Here is a 19,039-nt window from a genome sequence, read left to right on the forward strand (position 1 = left end):
AGAAACTAGTGACAAATGAACCTTACTATCACTTGAACTGGTCAAAGGAAAAGGATACAAATACATACAGAGGTGTACAGAAAAATAAGTTTAATTCACTAAAGAAACAGGAGGGAAAAGGGATGGGGGGAAAAGAGGGAAAGTAAGTTAAGGGAGAGAGCAGTCTTAAGCAAAACAAACCAAAAAGGAAGCAGGAAACAGAAACAAAAGTAAAAGAATAGAATGGAAAGAAGAGCATAATTAACAGTCATTATAGTGAATGTAAATATATACATTAACTCACTCTCAGAATGAAAAATAGCAGACAATTAAAGAAATAAGGGAAGGGAACAAACATTTTTTGGTGGCCTTTATAAATATTATCTCATTTGATTTTAACAACAACTCTGTGAGGCAGGGACTATCATTATCCTCATTTTACATTTGAAATAACTAAGACTGAGAAAGATTCAATGACTTACCCAGGGTTACACAGCTAGGAATTGTCTGAGGCTAAATCTGAACTCAGGTCTCCTGACTACAGGACTAGGTAAGCCATGATAAAAAAGGAGAGTATAGTTAGTTGAAAAGTAAAATAGACAATACACACACACACACACAGAGTATAGCATCTAAATACCAAAAGATAAAGTTAAATGAGTGACTGGGAGAAAGAGGTAACAAAACTATTAATAGTAGGTTGTTGGAATCCTTACTAACTGCTAACTAATTAGAGTTGATCTAATCTTACAAGAAGATGTTTTGGGCAGAACCTGAAACAAGGTACTAAGTAGAACTACCCATAATCCCTCTCTCTGGAAGGAGCATAAATAGGCCAATGGGCCAGTCGGAGAGTTCTTCAGAGGAAGACGCTACAAGTCGAGATTTCACCGGAATGACATGAAGACTGGAGCTGGCTGGAGGCTGAAGAAAGCAGAGGCAGAGGCTGAAGGACCAGACCTTTGGATTTAAAGACATTTGGAGAGAGCTCTTGGAACCAAGCAGAGAGATAGGCCTCTAAGCTAACCGGGCTATATTGGAGATAATAAAAGATCTTTTATCACCTGGCTGCTTTTTGAGAAGAAAAAGCTCACCACATTTTGGCGCCCGAACAGGGACAAACAGACCCCTCAGTGGATTTCAGTGGAAAAGCTCCGATCCTGATTCAAGTGGAAAAGCCTCTGATCCTGATCCAGTGGAAAAGACTTCAACCCAGAAATTAGGGTGAGTGCAATAAAGAAATTTTGCTAAAAGAGTTAAAGTAGAATTTCATCTAAGATGGGACAGATATTTAGAAAACAGCCTTCTGTTTCTGTTCAAGGAAAATGTTTAGAGAGCATTGTCAAAGTTATGGAAAGCCAAGGTTTAATTATAAGTTTACAGCAAATCACTGAACTTTTACAAACTGTAAAGGACATATGCCCTTGTTTCTCTCTTGATAAGGAATTAGATCTAAATGAATGGAAATTGGTTGGAGAGGATCTTTGTCAATTCTATGATAAAAATGGGCCTAACTCAATAATTAATACATATAATGTAATACAATTGGCTATAAGAAGTTATTTAAGTGATAGAATGATGAAAAGGAAAGTACAGGAGGAAGAAGTGCCAACTTTACTAGGTGAAAAGGAGGACGAATCAGATGAGAATGGAGTTAATTACAATTCTGAGTATGATACTTCACAGCAGGAGGAATTAGGTGATTCCACATCTCATGACCCTCCCCCTGCAATTAACCCTTCATGGGTAGAACAAGGGGGAGGGAGAGAGACAGAAACACAGTCAGCTTCTCCTGTAAAGCAGAATTTGACAAGATTAGAAAAAGCATTAATTAAAGCAAAAAATGAAGGAGAAGATATATCTGATTTTATAAATGCATATCCTGTGATTGAAGAGCTCAACTCCTCAGGTCAAAAAAGGAGAAGATACACTCCTTTTAATTTGGAAAAAATTAAAGATTTGAAAAAGGGTTGCACTCTTTATGGGGCTACATCATCTTATGTGAAGATGTTACTAGATAATTTGTCTTATGAAATCCTAACCCCGAATGACTGGAAATCCATAACAAAAACTTGTCTAGAACTGGGACAAAATTTATTGTGGCTTTCGGAGTTTCATGAATTATGTAGGATTCAAGCCCAATGCAATAGGCAAACAGGAGCTATTGTACAAGTTGCTTTTGACCAACTAACTGGAGAAGGTCAGTATGCAGAAAGTTCAGAACAGATTTATTATCCCATAACAGTGTATGAGCAAATTTCTAAGGCTGCAATAAAAGCTTGGAATTCTCTCCCTGGACAGAAAGATGGAAATAATGCTTTCACAAAAATAGAGCAAGGTCCCAATGAACCTTTTGCAGATTTTGTGGGACGTTTACAAACAGCTGTAATAAGAACCATTGGAGACAATGCAGCAACAGAAATAATGACTAAACATTTGGCTAAGGAAAATGCCAATGAGATTTGCAAAAGAATTATATGGGGGCTAGACAAAAATGCTCCTTTAGAAGAAATCATTAGACGCTGTGCCACAGTGGGCACAAATGCTTATTATGCCCAGACTATGATGAACATGGAAAGACAAGGTCCTTCTTGGCAGAGGAATTCTAGAGAAACTCGTCGATGTTTTCAGTGCGGAAAAATTGGACATTTGAGAGCTCATTGTAGATATGGAGATAGAGTGAGAAGACAGGGTGAGAGAAAACCCAAAACCCCATGTCCAAAATGTAACGGAGGCTTTCACTGGGCCTCTAAATGTATACTGACCCAGAGGAATGAGAGGCAGGGCCCAGCTCTAAAGTATCAATCAAAGGACAGGTGGGGCATGATAGCAGCTGAGGTTACACCCAGAGAGACTTTAGAAATTCAGAACTCTGATGTCATCAACCAACAGAAAAGCAATCAGGATTACAGTTGGGAAGAATACAGGCCTTTTAAGACAACAAGACAATATCCAATGCAAACAGCTCCAATGTAATTACCAGATGATGAGGAGAAATCCCAAATTTGGTAAATAGAAGGGAATTAGATTAACTGCTTGGGGAAGAGGATCTGCTTATATTTCCACAGATGAAGAAAGAATCAGATAGCTGACAATGAGACTGTCAAAAGGATTCTTAAAATCTTCAGAAATCATTGGGTTCCCTGAGATTAGATTCCTGGCACATGAACTCATGGACAATGGATTGCTTATGGACTATTTCTAGGACTTATGGACATGTGTAAATTTTCAGGTTGATTCATGTTGTTACATTACTACTAACCTGTGTTATATTGCTATGTACTTATGTAAATTATGTATAATGCCTCCCATATTGATGGATTTATGTATACCATGTATATCTGTTACAAAGTTCTGGCCCATATTGATGGATTTATGTGTACCCCCTCAGAAACCCCCTATGTTTTAAAACAAAAGAAAGGGGGAGATGTTGGAATCCTTACTAACTGCTAACTAATTAGAGTTGATCTAATCTTACAAGAAGATGTTTTGGGCAGAACCTGAAACAAGGTACTAAGTAGAACTACCCATAATCCCTCTCTCTGGAAGGAGCATAAATAGGCCAATGGGCCAGTCGGAGAGTTCTTCAGAGGAAGACGCTACAAGTCGAGATTTCACCGGAATGACATGAAGACTGGAGCTGGCTGGAGGCTGAAGAAAGCAGAGGCAGAGGCTGAAGGACCAGACCTTTGGATTTAAAGACATTTGGAGAGAGCTCTTGGAACCAAGCAGAGAGATAGGCCTCTAAGCTAACCGGGCTATATTGGGATAATAAAAGATCTGAACTTTTATCACCTGGCTGCTTTTTGAGAAGAAAAAGCTCACCACAGTAGGTGATCTCAATTTACTACTCTTGGAAAAAGATAAACTTAATACCAAAAAATAGACAAAAAAGAAGCAAAAGATGGGAACAGAATTTTAGATAAGCTGATTTTCATAGACCTCTGGAGATCCTTGAATAGGAATTAAAAGAAGTATACGTATTTCTTAGATGTACATGGAACTTTCACACACACAATAAGACCATGTATTATTAGGACAGAGATGGGGAAACTTATCAAGAGCTATTTGGATATTTCTAACATTCATAGGCCATATAAAATTACCAGCTTATACAACTCAATCACCTGCAACTGCTTAGCAAACAATATCACGGCCCAAGGGCCAGATGTTCCCCACCCCTGTATTAGAGAAATCTTTTAAACAAATGCAAAAAAAGCAGAAATATTAAAGCTCATCTTTTATGTACCAAAATACAATAAAGTTATACTAAATAAAGAGTTCCTGCTGAAGTTATTAAAAATGAAAGGAAGTCTTAATAACTTAATCCTAAACAATGGGTGAATCAAAGAACAAATCACAGAAACAATCAATGATTTCATTGAACAAAATGACAACAGTGAGACAATATAGCAAAAATTTTGGGATGCAGTCAAAATAGTCCTTAGGGGAATATTCGCATCTCTACATTCTCAATAAAAAAGAGAAAGTATGGATCACTGGGCAAACAAACAACAACAACAAACCCCTAAAAACGCAACAAATTAGAACTTCTCCCTTCTAATTAAACACCAATTTGGAAATCCTGAAAATCAAAGAAGATACTAACAAAAGTGAGAGCAAAATACCTTATTGAATTAATAAACAAAATCAGGGACTTAAAATTCCTAATGAAATCGATAAATGAATAGTTAATCTGATTTGAAAAAAAAAAAAAAGGAAGACTTGAGGTACATCAGGATTAGCTTTCTTTAGTGAGTGAGGGATGGTTTCACTGAAATGGGTATGTGAACACATTCTTGGAACCACAGTTGACATCAAATGGCAGGCATTCAATATTTATTCAAACTTGTATTTTACTCAGTATCTATTCTTTTAAGCTATCATAGTGGGTGTAGAGTAAGCTATGAAGATGCGTAAGACATAATCCTTCCTTTTCAGAATCTATTACAGAGGGAGAAGATACACAAATACAGATCTCTTTCTATCTGAGGACACTGCCTTATCACTACCAGTCCCTCAGGCTCAAAACCAGGAGTCATCCCAGTTTCCTCCACATCTCTCAATCCCCACACCCAAAGCTGCTGCCAGGGTTGGCCACCACCACTCTGAATGCAGAGCTCATTTCCTCACACCTAGATAACCACAACAGTGGGCCTCTGCCTTCTCCAGGACGTTCTCTAGTTGGCTGATAAAGTGATTTTCCCCAAATGGGTTTAACCAAGCCGTCTGTGGATAAACTAATCAGCTTCAGGGGCTCCCTGTCGCCTCCAGGATCACTACACAATACCTAGAGGTTCAAGCTCTCCATAAGCTCTTCTCTTCCTCCCTTTTCCACCTCTTCACCTTGAACCCCACCTCTATCTACTCTTCTGTCCAGGGACCTCAGCCTCCTGGTGGTTCCACAAACAAGCCGTCCCCCTCTTGGCTCGGTGCACTTTCTGGCTGTCCTTCACACCTGGAAGGCTCCCCTACAACGACTTCACTGACTTCCTCCAAGTCCCAACTAAAATCCCTTCTTTTACTGGAACTTTCCCCAACCCCTCTTAATTCCAAGGCCTTTGTTCTGAGGATTATTTCCTATGGATCCTTGTATAGAATTTGTTTGTGTATGTTATTGTTTGCATGCTGTCCCCCCCATCAGACTGCAAGGACTAAGACCAAGGCTCTCTTTTACCTAGCTTTGTCTCCCTAGTGCTTAGTCATAGTGCCCAGCACATGACAGCACTTTAATCAATGTTGACTGACTGACTGACTGAAGTACGCGGGAAGCTATAAACAAAGTGCTATGAGAATTTAAGAGGGTTCACTTCCACTGGGCTAACTGATTTAGGGAAACCGTGAAAGTGAGCAAGATTTCAATAGGCAGAAATGGCATCCCAGACCTATGGAAGCGAATGGCCAAAAGCACGCTGCCGGAACTGTGTGTGTGCAGAGAATGGCAAGGGTTCCAGGTCAGCGAAAACCAGCAGCTCTCGGTGCTAGACCTCAAATCAGGCTCGGAAATTTCAACTTTGAACAATTTGGAGCAGTGTAGTGATGGGATCAGATAACTGCCTAATGAGTATTAATCTGGCAGCAGGACAAAAGAAAGGATAGAAGGGAAAGAAACTGGAGGTGGGAGAAGAATAACAAAGGTCTGAACTAATACAGAAGCAGTGAGAAGGGAATGAAGTGGACGAGGAGAGCTTAGCAATGAGTTAGCCAGGGAGCGGTAGAAAAGGGAGAGAATGGCATTAAAGATGGCCTCAGAGAGTCTGGAAAAATTGGGATAATGGTGCTGAGACTGAACTGGTGAAATCATTGGGAAACCTCGGTTGGGGAGGAGAGCTATTAGATTGTCATGGATGTGGCCAATTTGAACACATTGTGGGGGGCAGGAGGGAGTAGTGGAGAGACAGAAAGATAGAGACAGACACAGAGAGAGACAGAGAGATTGATCCCGCCTGGCTGGAACCTGTAAGCAAAGGCAGCGCCTCCCAAGAAACGTTCAAAGATCCTTCACTTAATCCCTTGGTTTTGAGTGATTTAGGAACTCCTGGCTAAATGTGGGAAGAATACAATAAGACTATGAAGATTTTTTTTTGGTTTTAAAAATTTCTAACTTTTGACAAAATAAAAATAAAATTCAACTTTCCCCCTCCTCCCCCCCCGCAACAGCTGAGCATAGGCCCACCCTAATTCCAAGCCTTAAAGGTACACAATTCTGGGAATTGGGTTTTTCCAATGCACACTGGCCCATGCCATAACAGGTTAGGAAGGATTTCTTACCACTGTGCCCTCGGGATGGGGGGGGGGGGGGGGGGGGGGAGGAAGGGGGGGAAGGGGATGTCATTCATTGCCCTCCCAACAGAAAAGAGATGAACTGAATTTTAAAAACCTCACCAAGTATTTATGAATAAAGAATAACACAAATATAGAAACTCTATTCAGGGAACAGAGTACAAGGACTTTCAAAAAATAAGAAAAAAGCCCATGGAAACCTCTCATTCCAAGGCCACGGGAAGCACTCCCACTCAGATCCCTTTATCAGTTAGTTCCTTTGGACAGAATGGATCAAAAACTTCGGGTTCTCCTTAGTGTGAATGGGTACAAATCAAATCAGAAACCTGGGGCAGAGTTCAGACTCGGGCCCCTCCTGGCTCCACCCGCAGTCACCCCAAAAGGCGGATGGAAATGGTTTCCAATCAGGCCTTCTAACCTTTTCCCCACCTCTCCCTGCCTTTTTCCAGCTAACCCGAACCCTAAACGCCCAGTTTGCTGTGACCAAGTCAGCGACCTCTCCGGCTCTTGTCCTTTTCTGCAAAGCCAGGGGTTAGACTGGGAGACTTTTAAGTTCTCCCCCAAATTAAAGCTGCTCACAATAAAATGGCGCTGCCCAGTTCATGTTTTTAATACGACTCTGAGTCTGTGCTGGATCCAGCAAGTCCCCGGGGCTGACTGAGGACACCGGCAGCTGTTCTGGGGACGGGGCCTGTGCAAACACGTGGCGGGCCAGAGACGCATTTGGGACCCAAATCTCGGGAGCAGCAGGCCCTGCTCTGTCCAGTGTGACCTGCTCGGATCTTTAGGCCATTTATCTCAAGCCCAGACAGTTGAGAACAGGAGCATAACCGTTCACCAGCCTGAGGCCGCACATACCGAGATTTTTAAATGCTATTATGTACGCTGAGATCTTTTCTAGAGGCTTCTGGAGCTAGAGCTCCCCTGTGCCATCCTGTGCTGAGGAGAAGTCTATGAGCATCGCCTGGCTGGTGCTCCCCCTGCTCCGCCTCTCTGCTGCTGGGGCAGTCTGGCTCCCAATGGGCACCCAGCCCAGACACGGGCAATGGCCAGCAACAGGCCCCCCGTCCCCCCCGAAGTACCTACCTGGGAGCTCTTGCCGCACTTCGCCTCTCCGGCCACAATCACAATCTGGCTCTGGAGAAGACTCTCCATGAAGGGATATTTTTCTTTCCATATCGGAAGATCTTCTCTTTCTTTCAAAAGTTTATAGTAGCGAGAAGAATACGGCAACCCGTCGAAAGCATTGAGCTCCAAATCCTCACAGGCCAGGATTCCTTCATCGTCGGCGTCGCTGGAATCCAGGGAGTCCGGGAAATAGCGCTTTTCACAGGGCGCCTCTGGGCAACAATCCATATCTTCCCCCTGGATCATCCTCAGGAACGTTTAGTCTGGGGAGGCGAGCCCCGCGTCGGCCATCAGCGTCTCCGGGCCCAGCCCAGAGGACGGCCCCCCGGCCCCGGCTCCCTGCTCATGGCCGCCGCTCCTGTTGGGCTGCCGGCAGCCTCCCGGGGCATGGGGCGGTCACTTCAGAGCTCCAGGGCTGCCTCGAGGTGGCCTTCCGTCAAAGGAACCCAAAGTGACAGGGACAATCACAGAGACAGCTCAGCGTGCGGGCAGCTGGCGGGGCTGCCCTTTCAAAGGCCGGGCCGGCCGCGCTCAGGCCGCTGCGGTCCCCTTTGGTTCAGTGGGCTCCCGGGCTCCGGCTGACCTCTGGCACACCCTCCGCCTGGGGACGGCCTGTAAAAGAAAGCCACGGGGGGCCACAGTTGTGAAAGAGAGGACGGTCACATGGCCCCCTAATCCCAGGACAAAGGAGGCTGCTGGGGCCTGCCGGGAGGGGCAGCCTGGGGGTCCGCTCCCATGTGCTCTCCCACATCTGCGGCGGCTCCTTCCCCAGGAGAGCCTCTGGGTTAGGAGAGGATGCAAAGCATTGTTCGGGCATTCTAGGAGCAGCGGGCTGAGAACTGCAAAGGAGGGAAGGGGCGGCCCCAGCTCCCCCTTCCCCGCCCCCTCATTCAGGAACCGAAGGGCCCCTGGGTTAGGGCAGCTCTTCCCAAAGCTTTCTGGCCTTAAATCAGACTCCCCCCTCCCCCCCTAGGGATCTCCCCGCAGTTCCTGGCAAACACAGCTTTATATTTAGAAAGCCCATTTCAAGGAAGGGGACAATCGCAGCAGTCACTTACCCTTGGGTGGTGGGGGTTGGGGGTGTCGCTGGTCCCAAATGGGGATCCAATCCGCCCGACTCACTTAGAACCTTCCAGACTCTCACGGCCGGCCTGAAATTTCCAAAGGCAGAAGATGTGGGTCTTGGCCCTAGAACCTTCCCAAGGAAGCCTGGAGGTGCCGGTCACGTGGGCTGAGGCCTTGAGATGTCCCAGAGCGGGGCAGGCCCTTATCTGGGAGCCAGCCGGGGCCCAAAGGCGGGGCCAGCCCAGCCCTCCTCCTCTGCTTTCCCAACAAACCTCGGGACAAATCAAACTGGGAGGAATCCACAGAGTTTAGCCCCAGGCCCAGCCTAGGAGGACAGGGCCAGTCACTTCCTCCCGACCTGCCTCCCATTTACTGCCCAGCTACTCTCCTCTCCCTCGGCCCTCCCTGGTCCCCACGTCCAGCCCAGGGCTCTCCCCAGTGGCCCTCCTTTGCTCCAGCCTGCCACTGCCCATCTCTTCCAGGCCGCTGACCCAGCCCCTCCCAAAGGCGGTTTGACCTTCCCTCCAGGTCCCTCCTCCTCCATCCTCCCACACTGCCCCGCTGGGTGCAGCCCTGTCTCCCGTCCCATCCCCCCCCAGATGGAATGTAAGCTCCCCCAGCCTGGCCAGGCTCCCTTTGGCATTTGTATTTCCGGGGCCTTGCCCCCCTTGCCATCTGTGACACCTTGAGAAAGTGCCCCGACCCCTGGGAGGCTCAGTCTTCTCCTCTGTGAAATGGGAGCCTTATACCCTTTGGCTCACAGAGTCGCTATTGGTGCCTCCTGGTGTGAGCTGCTCCTGCTGCAGCTTTTCCCCAATACAAACACATTCCTGTGTCAGGGCAGTTGTGCAAAAAACATGAGGGGAAGGAGGCGCAATCCCTAATAAGCAGGACTTTCATAATCAAGACAAGCCTTTCATCAGAGAAGCAGGAAATGAAGAGCAGGAGGGATGCCCCGGGATGGGGGCTTGGGAAGCGGGGATTTTAGTGGGACTCAGAGGAAGCTGAGGAGGTCAGAGGTAAGAGCAGAGTGGGGAGCGCAGGCCAGGCTTGGGGGCCAGCCAGAGAGAAGGCTCTGAGCCCAGAGGTGGAGGTGAAGAGCCTGGACGCTGTGTCACTGGATCCAAGGGGATGTGCAGGGGGAGGAAGGTAGAGGAAGGCTGGAAGGGGACAAGGGGGTCAGGTCTGAATGACAGCGTTTTGTATTGGATCTCGGAGGCGCTCGAGAGCCACTGGGGTTCACTGAGTGGGGGGCAGGGGCAGGTCTGGCTGTTGGTGGCCAATGGAAGAGGGATGGGAAGGGGGAGGGACCCGAAGCAGGCAGACTCCCCAGCAGGCTTAAGACCTGCTTTTCTTAAAATCTCACTTTATCTCCTATTTCTCCAAACCCACAGGTGGGGTGCTCCAGTTACCCCATTTTATAGATAAGGAAGCCGAGGCGGGGGTTAAACAAGCCGTCCAGAGTCACAAAATTACGGCGTGTGAGAGGCCGGACTGGCTGCCTGTGGAGATGATGGAATTGGGTCTCCTTCAGACTCGTTATCTCCTCTTCAGGAGGCTAGGACTCTCCCCGAAAAGAGTCACTAACATTGTATCCAGCAATCGACTCTTCAAGGATCCCAGCCGAGAATCCTTCCCGTTCCTTTGTGAGGACAAGATTAAAGTCCCCTCTGACTTGGCTCCCGGATCTTTCCTATTTCCCACTGATGCTAGGGACCCAGAGAAAGGCAGAGAGTCCCTGTTCCCAGGAGCTCACAGCCCAACAGAAACAACTATGGGCGCACGAGGCACAGAGGAGATGGAAGGAATCCACGGTGGGAAACACGGAGAGGAGATCTGAAGAGCCCTTCTCTCACCGTTCTTCACTCTTAGGGACTCTTAGGTTCTGGGGGGAGGTTTCCAAAAGAACCTCGCCAGCTCTGCCAAAGGCTACAACCCGGAGAAGTAGAGGGCACGTGGGATAGTTTCACTCCCGTCCTCTACTGAGAGTACGGGAGAAGGGAAAATCTGGAAAGTGAACAGGCTGAGAGAGAACTATACTAGCGAGGGCAACTTGGGTTTATCCTCCGCTTCAGACATGGAAACGAACAGTCAGGGAAGCAGGGCACGGTCAGGGAAGCGGGGCACCTAAGGAGGGAGGGTCGGAATGTCTCTGCAAATCGAAGCAAAGAGGCTTTTAACTGCCAAGGGGAAGGAGGGGGGCAGGAAGAAAAGCACCAGTGTGGAAAGAAACTAGACTCCAAAGGAAAGGGCCGTAGTGTATAATAGGAAGGAGGATATCGGCAGAAGCATCCACCAAGTCAGTGAGGAAAAAAGAAATCCAAAAAAGGACGGCAGCACAAGCCCAAGCTCTTGGATATTTATATACATAGGCACAAGTCTAGCAAGATCAATCAAAGGTCCTGACACAAGGAAGCAAACTCTTGACAGCCAAGTTATCACAGATTTGGTGCGATGGAGCTCGTGGATAGCATCGTTCTGCATGGGTATCGCTTATTTAAGGGAAATAGGACAGGAAGGAATTGGGTTTGTTAAAACTGTATATTAAGCAGGTAGAGTAAAATAAAGCTTGTAAATTTATGACAGAGAATCAATTATTTCTCGAAGTTGTTTAATGAATGAAAATGAATCTGTAAATTTATTGCAATGATATAATTACTATTTCTGGCAAGATGTGTTTACCACCAGCTAGTCTATCCATTAGAGAAATAGGGTATGTTTATTTTTGAAATAATAAAGATCTAGATGGATTAAAAAATATTCACATATTCATGTAAGGAAATCTAAGAACAGAAGGGTGGGTCACCCTACAGTGAAGAACAAAGGTGGGAGAAGCAAGTGATTTTGTCACTGGAGAATGCCATAGATCTGGACAGAAAGAGAAAAGAGACAAAGAATTTGGGAAAGAGATCCCAAAGAAGAAGTCAAGTCAGACCAACCACAATTCCTTCTGTGTGGGTCAGAGACCATTTAATAAAAAAGACTGGAAAGATCTCTAGAAGCAAAGCAAAGTTTATTATCCGTTCTGGCGAGAATTGGGGGTCCCAACCATCGAGCAGACAGTGGAAAGGAGGAAGCACCTTGGGGGCAGGTCAACGCTTTTAATCCCTAATGCAAATTCCCCTCCCACCACTGAGCCTCATCCTTATTGGCTGAGGAGCTTACATTCTAAACGAGGGAACAACCCAAGAAATTGAACTTGACTAGTAAGTACATAGTTGCCCATATTTGGTTGAAATTGGGAGGATAACAAGAAGGGGACTTAAGTATGCTCTTAGGGGGATAAAAGGGAGGGGGCTTTAAGTATGCAGGGAGAAGACACTTTAAGTCCTTGACTTAATGCATAAAGTCCTTCAGGCCTACTCAAACTTTGAAAGAGATGAAGCCTTACTCGATTTTCACAACTATCTTGAAAGATCTCACTTTATCTCATTCACTTCTTTTGGACAGATTTGTGAGCTTGGAAGCTACAGTTCACCTAGATTTTAGCAAAGTACAAGATGGGGAAGGTGAACCTAGATTGTAATTCATCTTTAGAACATCTGGTTGTTTTCTTGTACTTCCACAGTACAACAGAACAAGCCAAAAAGCCAACGGGATGTCAGCCTGGGAAGCTCATCCAAGTCTAAAGAATTGGACTTGGGAAGTAAGATAAAGAATGTCCCTGGAGAATAGCATGCCTAGGTCAGAAAACATCATCATCATCCTCACCAGCACCAGCACCTGCCTCATGGGAAGGCTACAGGAATGAAATTCTGTAACTTCAAAGTGCTCAGGTACTTACAGAGATGGGTAACCACAGAACTCGTAACACAAAGAAAAGATAAAATAGAGAGAGTACTCAGAATTGCACTGTTTTAGGCCATCTTTAATACTAATTTAACTGTAAGAAGTCAAAATATGAAGTTTCTGTCTAATGGCCAACAAACTGACCCATTACTGAAGAACCTTGTATGAATAACATTATCAGATGAGACAAAGTTGGGGGCAAGGGAAGGTTAACATGAGAGAACTAGAATCCTCAAAGATTTTGCAAGACACAGGCCCAAACTTACAAGGGACAATTTAATTGGCCAAAATATAGTTTTACAACTAGATTCAGCAAAGAGACTTCCTGTGGATGAATGGAGGAAGCAGAAATATATATCATCTGTGAAAGTTCTGTCAGTTTTCATAATGGACTGCAACTTCAAAGTAAACTGCCAAATTAATTTTCCTAAAGCCAAAGGCAGAAGTTTTTTGTTCTGTTGCAGAATCTTCTTGGGCTTCTACCACTCTAGGACACAGGTTCTTAACCTTTTTGGACCACTGCCCTCCCTTGCAGTCTTGTGAAATCTACAGACCTCTTCTCAAAAACAAGACATTTAATGTGTAAAATAAAATATTCAGGATCAGTATGATATATAGATTAAACATCTATCTTACACATTTGTCATTGCCAAGAACTGTGCTAAGGAAAACAATTTTATTGAAATTGTTATCAAAATATTTTTTAAAAAAATACTCTACAGAAATGCTATTTGCATCCAGAGAAAACCTATGGAGACTGATGGACTGAAGCCATTTTCACCTTTTTTTCTCTTCTCATGGTTTTCCCCTTTTGTTCTGATTTTTTCTTTCACAACACAACTATTGGAAATATGTACATATATAACCTATCATAGATTTGTTTGCTGTCTTGGAAAGAGGTTGGCAAGGGAGGTAGGGAGAAAAAAAAATTGGAATTTAAAATATTAAAAAACAGACTCTACAGGCTCCAAGTTAAGAATCCAGGCTTTAGAATAAATACAGACTTCATCTTGGCATCTAAAGGAAGCCTGAAGAGTCTGGGTCCCGTCTCCTTTTCCAAGAGGACCATTATTTCCCTTCATGCTGCTCTGAATTCGACATGCCTTTTCTCAATTTGGTGCCTTTTTGCCCAACTTTTCCTCTAGATCTGGGATTCTCTGCTTTGTCATAGAATCTTGAGCTTTCTTCCAGGCTCAGGTCAGCTCAGGTTTCTTGTCCTAGCATTTCCCCAAATGCTCCTCCCCCTCCATCCCAGCTCCCAGTGTTCTCTCCCCTTTCTCAAATTATCTTTGATCAACTTCTCCAGTTACATGTTGAATCCTCCAAAGATAAGCTCTAAGTTTCTTCTAGGCAAGACCTGGGTCACTTTGTCCCACTTTGCAGGATTCACTGCCCAGAACAAATGTTTAGTGCTTCTTGGACTCCAGTGGCGTTGTGGATGGGGTAAATCATCTGTGAGAGGGGGTACAATATTCAGCACATAGTGCCTAACACATACTTGCAAGAGCACTAACAGATGAAAAACAAAAAGAGTTTAAAGGGGTTATATCTATTTCTTAGGGAAATCTATCTGAATGCTCTGATAGCAGAACCAAAACAGCTAATCAGACTAAATACTAAAACACAAAATCTGATCTGGAGCCTAAACGATTTTGAAACCACTGAAGGATCAAATTGCAAGATGCATGAGAGGATAAAAGAAAGGTAACAAAGGGGGAAAAAAATCATGGTTTTAGCTTTAGAGGCACAGAATCTGACTGTGCCTTTACTGGTAAAGAGCACACACGTCAGAGAGACCCATCTACCAACACAGGTCTCTAAGATATAGCTTGAAAGAGTGGGCCAGAGACCTGAGAGGTGAAAGGGGTTTGCCCAGAGTCATACAGCAAGCCATTCTGTTCAGAGATAAGACTTGAACCTTGGTCTTCCTGACACTTTTTTTTTTTAATTAAAATTTTTTTCCAGTTGCACTTAAAGCAAATTTATTTTAAAACTTCTGTGCTCCAGATTTTTTCCCTAATCCCCACCCCATTAAGCCTTCACCCGCATGTGAAGTTATGCAAAACATTTCCATAAAAGTCAAATTATGAAAGAAAACATGGGTCTCCCACCTTAATAAAATAAAAGTTAAAAAAAGAATGAGTGATTCAATCTGTATTCAGACACAATCAGGTCCTTTTCTGGGTATGGATAGGATATTTCATCATAAGTCCTTCAGAGTAGTTGTGGATGACTGTACTGTTGAGAATAGCAAAGTCATTTACAGCTGGTCATTCCAGAACATTGTTATTACTTTGTATATAGTACATTTCATTTTGCTTGAGTGCATAGAGGATTTTCCAGATTTTTTTCTAAGAGCATCCTGCTCATCATTCCCCTAGAATAATAATATTCCATAACAATCACATATCACAATCTATTCAGCCATTCCCCAACTGATGGGCGTTCTCTCAATTTCTATTTTTTCCCCTGAGAAAAGAGCTGCTACAAATATTTCTGTACATGTAGGTCCTTTTCCTTTTTTAGCTCCTGTTAAATCTCTTTTGGTATTCATGCCTAGTAGTGGTATTGTTAAGTCAAAGGATATGTGTGAATTTATAGTCCTGTGGGCATAGATTATATCTTTTGATCATTTATCATTGGGGCATGGCTCTTTATTTTTTATAAAATTGACTCATTTCCCTCTATGTTTGAGAAATAAGGCCTTATCACAGAAACTTACTTCAAAATTTTTTACAATTACTATTTCCCCCCATTTATTCCATTCTTTCTCTTTTCACCCTGTCCCTCCTCAAAAGTATTTCGTTACTGGCCACTCCCTCTCCCAATATGCCCTCTCTTTTATCACCCTCCCTTCTTCTGGTATCTCATTTCCCTCTTATTTTCATACAGGTGAGAAAGATTTCTATGCTCATATTTAGTGTATAATTTATTTCCTCTTTGAGCCAATTTTGAAGGAGATAAGGTTAGGGTTAGGGCACTCTCTCCTTTCCCTCTTTCCCCTCCACTATAAAAGCTTTTTCTTGCCTCTTTTTTATGGCAGATAATTTACACCATTCCACTTCTTTCTTTCCCTCTCTCCCAGAACATTCCTTTCTCACCCCTTAATTTCATCATTTGTAAAAGATACTATCCCTTCATATCCAATTCATACCTGTGCCCTGTCTAAATATACTCTTACAAACTGTCAAAATAATGAGAAAGTTCTAATGAGTTACAAATATCATCTCCCATGTAGGAAGGCAAACATAAACCTTATTAAGTCCTTATATATCATTTTCCTGATTACCTCCTTATGCTTCTCCTGAGTCCTATATTTGAAAATCAAATTTTCCATTCAGTTCTGGTCTTTTCATCACAAATGCTTGGAAATCCTTTCACTGAAGGTTCATTTTTTTCCCAAATTATAGTCAGTTTTTCTGGGCAGGTGATTCTTGATTTGTAATTTTAGCCCCATGGTTCTCTGTAATATCATATTCCAAGCCTTCTAGTCTTTTAATGCAGAAGCTGCTAAATCTTGTGTTATTCAAGTGGCTTCACTATACTGGAATTGTTTCTTTCTGGATGTTTGCGATATTTTTTCCTAAATGTGGGAGTTCTGGAATTTGGCTTAATATTCCTGGAAGTTTTCATTTGGGGATCTTAGAAGATGATTGATGGGATTCTTTCCATTTCTAGTTTACCCTCTGGTTCTAGAATAGCAGGACAATCTTCCTTAATTTTGGCTCTTTTTTTAATCATGACTTTTAGGTAGATCAACAATTTTTAAATTCTCTCTCCTGGATTTATTTTCCAGGTCAGTTGTTTTTTTCCAATGAGATATTTCACATCCCTCTGCCCCATTTTTTGGTTTTTCTTTATTCTATCTTGATTTCTCACCCAAGTCATTAGTTCTATTTGCTGAATTCTAATTTTTAAGGAATTATTTTCCTCTGTGAGCTTTTGTACTTCCTTTCCCATTTGGCAAGTTTTGCTCTTGTATTCTTCTCATTAGCTTTTTGTATTTCCTTTTGCACCACTCAACTCTTTCCCTAATTTTTCCTCTCTTTTGATTTTCAAAATCCTTTTTGAGCTCTTCCATGGCTTGAGCCCAATTATTATTTTTCTTGGAGGCTTTTGGAGGTTGACTTTGTTATCTTCTGAGTATTTTGATCTTCTCGTCTCCATGGTAACTTTCTATGGTCAGAAACCTTTTCTGTTGTCTGCTCATTTTCCTAGCCTATCACTTGGCTTTTAACTCTTTGTTAAAGTAGCATTCTATTTCCAGTGGAGGGTACACTGTCTCAAGTTTCAAGGCTTCTCTGCAGCCATTTTCAGAGATCTTTCTCGGGACCTGACCACAAGCCCTCTTGTGGAGTTCTGCCCTGGAACTGTTAAGAGTGTCCCTGCCCCACTGCAGCTATAAGATCGAGTGTGCTAAAACCAGAATACGGTTTTGCTGACACTGGGATTATGTGCTGGACTCGCACCCTGTTGCCACAGACCTTCCGAGTACTCTTGATGTCTCTGGGCTGAGAGATCTGGAAGCCACCAGTGCTGCCACTGATTCAGGGGTCCCTGGTCTGTTCCTGCTTCACTGGCATGGGGCTGGGGCGGGGGCTGGGAGCTGGAGTGGCCTGCACCAGGGACTGCACACAGGACTCCCACCCTGTTGCCACAGACTTTTCTGCTGACCTTCTAAATGGGCTTCAGCTGGAAAAGGTTCTATCTTTTTGGGTGTTCTGATGCTCTAAAAATGTGTTTAGAGTCATTTTTAAAAGGAATTTGGAGCTGTTTAGGGAACCGGTTGGGCGAGTTGTTAACCCTTTACCTTGCCATCTTGGCTCTGTCGTCTTAGCACTCTTGTTAGCCATTTTGCCACACTGTGCTGAATGTTGATGAAAAGATTATACCAAGAAAATATCGGTAATTACTAACCTACTGAAGTGTATCCTAATCCTTACAAAATGCCAGTGATAATGGTCTACAAAAGCTTCAAAGGCAGCCTTGATGAAAAAAAATAAGAAAGGCTTAGGCAGTCTCCTAATTACAATCTGTAGCTTCAGGCCCAGAACTGAGTGAAAGGTTAAATGATCCTGCTATTTTAGCTTGCGCATGCGCACACACATGTATTTTAATTTGACCTCACAGGGTTAAAATTCAGGCATAGTTTCTTTTCCAACAAAATGTCCTCTCATTCATTTAGGTCATAGAAGAATCCCTGACAAGTTTAAAAGTTTTCTGAAAACCAGTACTAAGCAAGACACAAAATGGAGGGGCATGTTTACTGAGAGCTCACCACTACCATGGATGATGTCCCATTGTGTGGGTCAGAAACCATTTAATAAAAAAGACTGGTTTATTATTATATGTTCTCTCGAGAATCCCGGTGTCCCACCCATAGAGCAGACAATCGAAGGAAGCACCGTAGTGGACAGGGTGAATGCTTTTAATACCTAATGCAAATTCCCCCTCCCACCACTGACCCTCATCCAATAATGAGGATCTTACATTCTAAACGCGGAAACTACCCAAGAAATTGAACTTGACTAGTAAGTACATAGTTGCCTATATTTGGTTGAAATAGGGAGGATAATAAGAAGGGGACTTAAGTATGCCCTTAGGGGGATAACAGGGAGGAGACACTTTAAGTAGGCCCTTGACTTAAAGCTTAAAGTCCTTCAGGCTTACTCAAACTTTGAAATAGATGAAAGTTCTCACTTATCTAGTTCACCATCAAGGGCTGACAAGGAAGAGGATTTCCCAACAAACAGATGGTGAAATCTTCCAGATGTCATGCCTGACATGGGAAAAATCCAATGGATAGAGGCTATTGTCCAGAATGTGCACTTTGAAAGGTTGCTCACTGAATTAATCTATCAATAAAGATATAAATGTAATGGAGACAGGGCCTGAAGATGAACTGGGTCTAAAATGGAACAAGAAGGGAGTGGATTGGATTGCATTGGAAAAGTGCCCAGAGCTTTCAACAATCCTAAACTACTCCCTGACACCTCCTCCTTTGAAAACCTACATTCTTCTGGTGATATAACAAGACTAAAATGCCAGTGTCTGAGGAAATACAACTGGGCTCTCCCAAAAGGCAACAACAACAAGGTAAATAGCTCATGCAAGGGGCTGTAGTGATTAACAAAAATCACCTGTGTGTAAAAACAGGCTTAGAAAACATATAACTAAGAAGAGCCGAGTTGGCCATCCAACAAAGACAATAAAATCCTGAGAACAGCGTCTGCTATTCTGGATGAAATCTGATGTACTAGGACACATAAGATGTGGACAGTATGAGAAAGCATGA

General features: G+C 43.6%; 1 protein-coding gene across 2 annotated transcripts in view; it reads right to left on the reverse strand.

The window, feature by feature from the left end:
* Window positions 1-19,039, reverse strand: part of DHX32 (DEAH-box helicase 32 (putative)) — a 61,088-nt gene that overhangs the window by 28,407 nt on the left and 13,642 nt on the right. For both annotated transcript variants that reach the window (XR_007951283.1, XM_051982688.1), the window contains exons 2-3: window positions 8,949-9,041; window positions 7,849-8,502 (exon numbers count right to left, since the gene is read on the reverse strand). Coding sequence is in view for 1 of the 2 variants with exons in the window: in XM_051982688.1 (XP_051838648.1) it covers window positions 7,849-8,136 (288 nt within the window). In the remaining variant the exon portion in view is untranslated. The remainder of the gene's footprint in view (window positions 1-7,848; window positions 8,503-8,948; window positions 9,042-19,039) is intronic.

Source organism: Antechinus flavipes, chromosome 2 (genome assembly GCF_016432865.1).
Source record: "Antechinus flavipes isolate AdamAnt ecotype Samford, QLD, Australia chromosome 2, AdamAnt_v2, whole genome shotgun sequence".
NCBI classification, from domain to species: domain Eukaryota; kingdom Metazoa; phylum Chordata; class Mammalia; order Dasyuromorphia; family Dasyuridae; genus Antechinus; species Antechinus flavipes.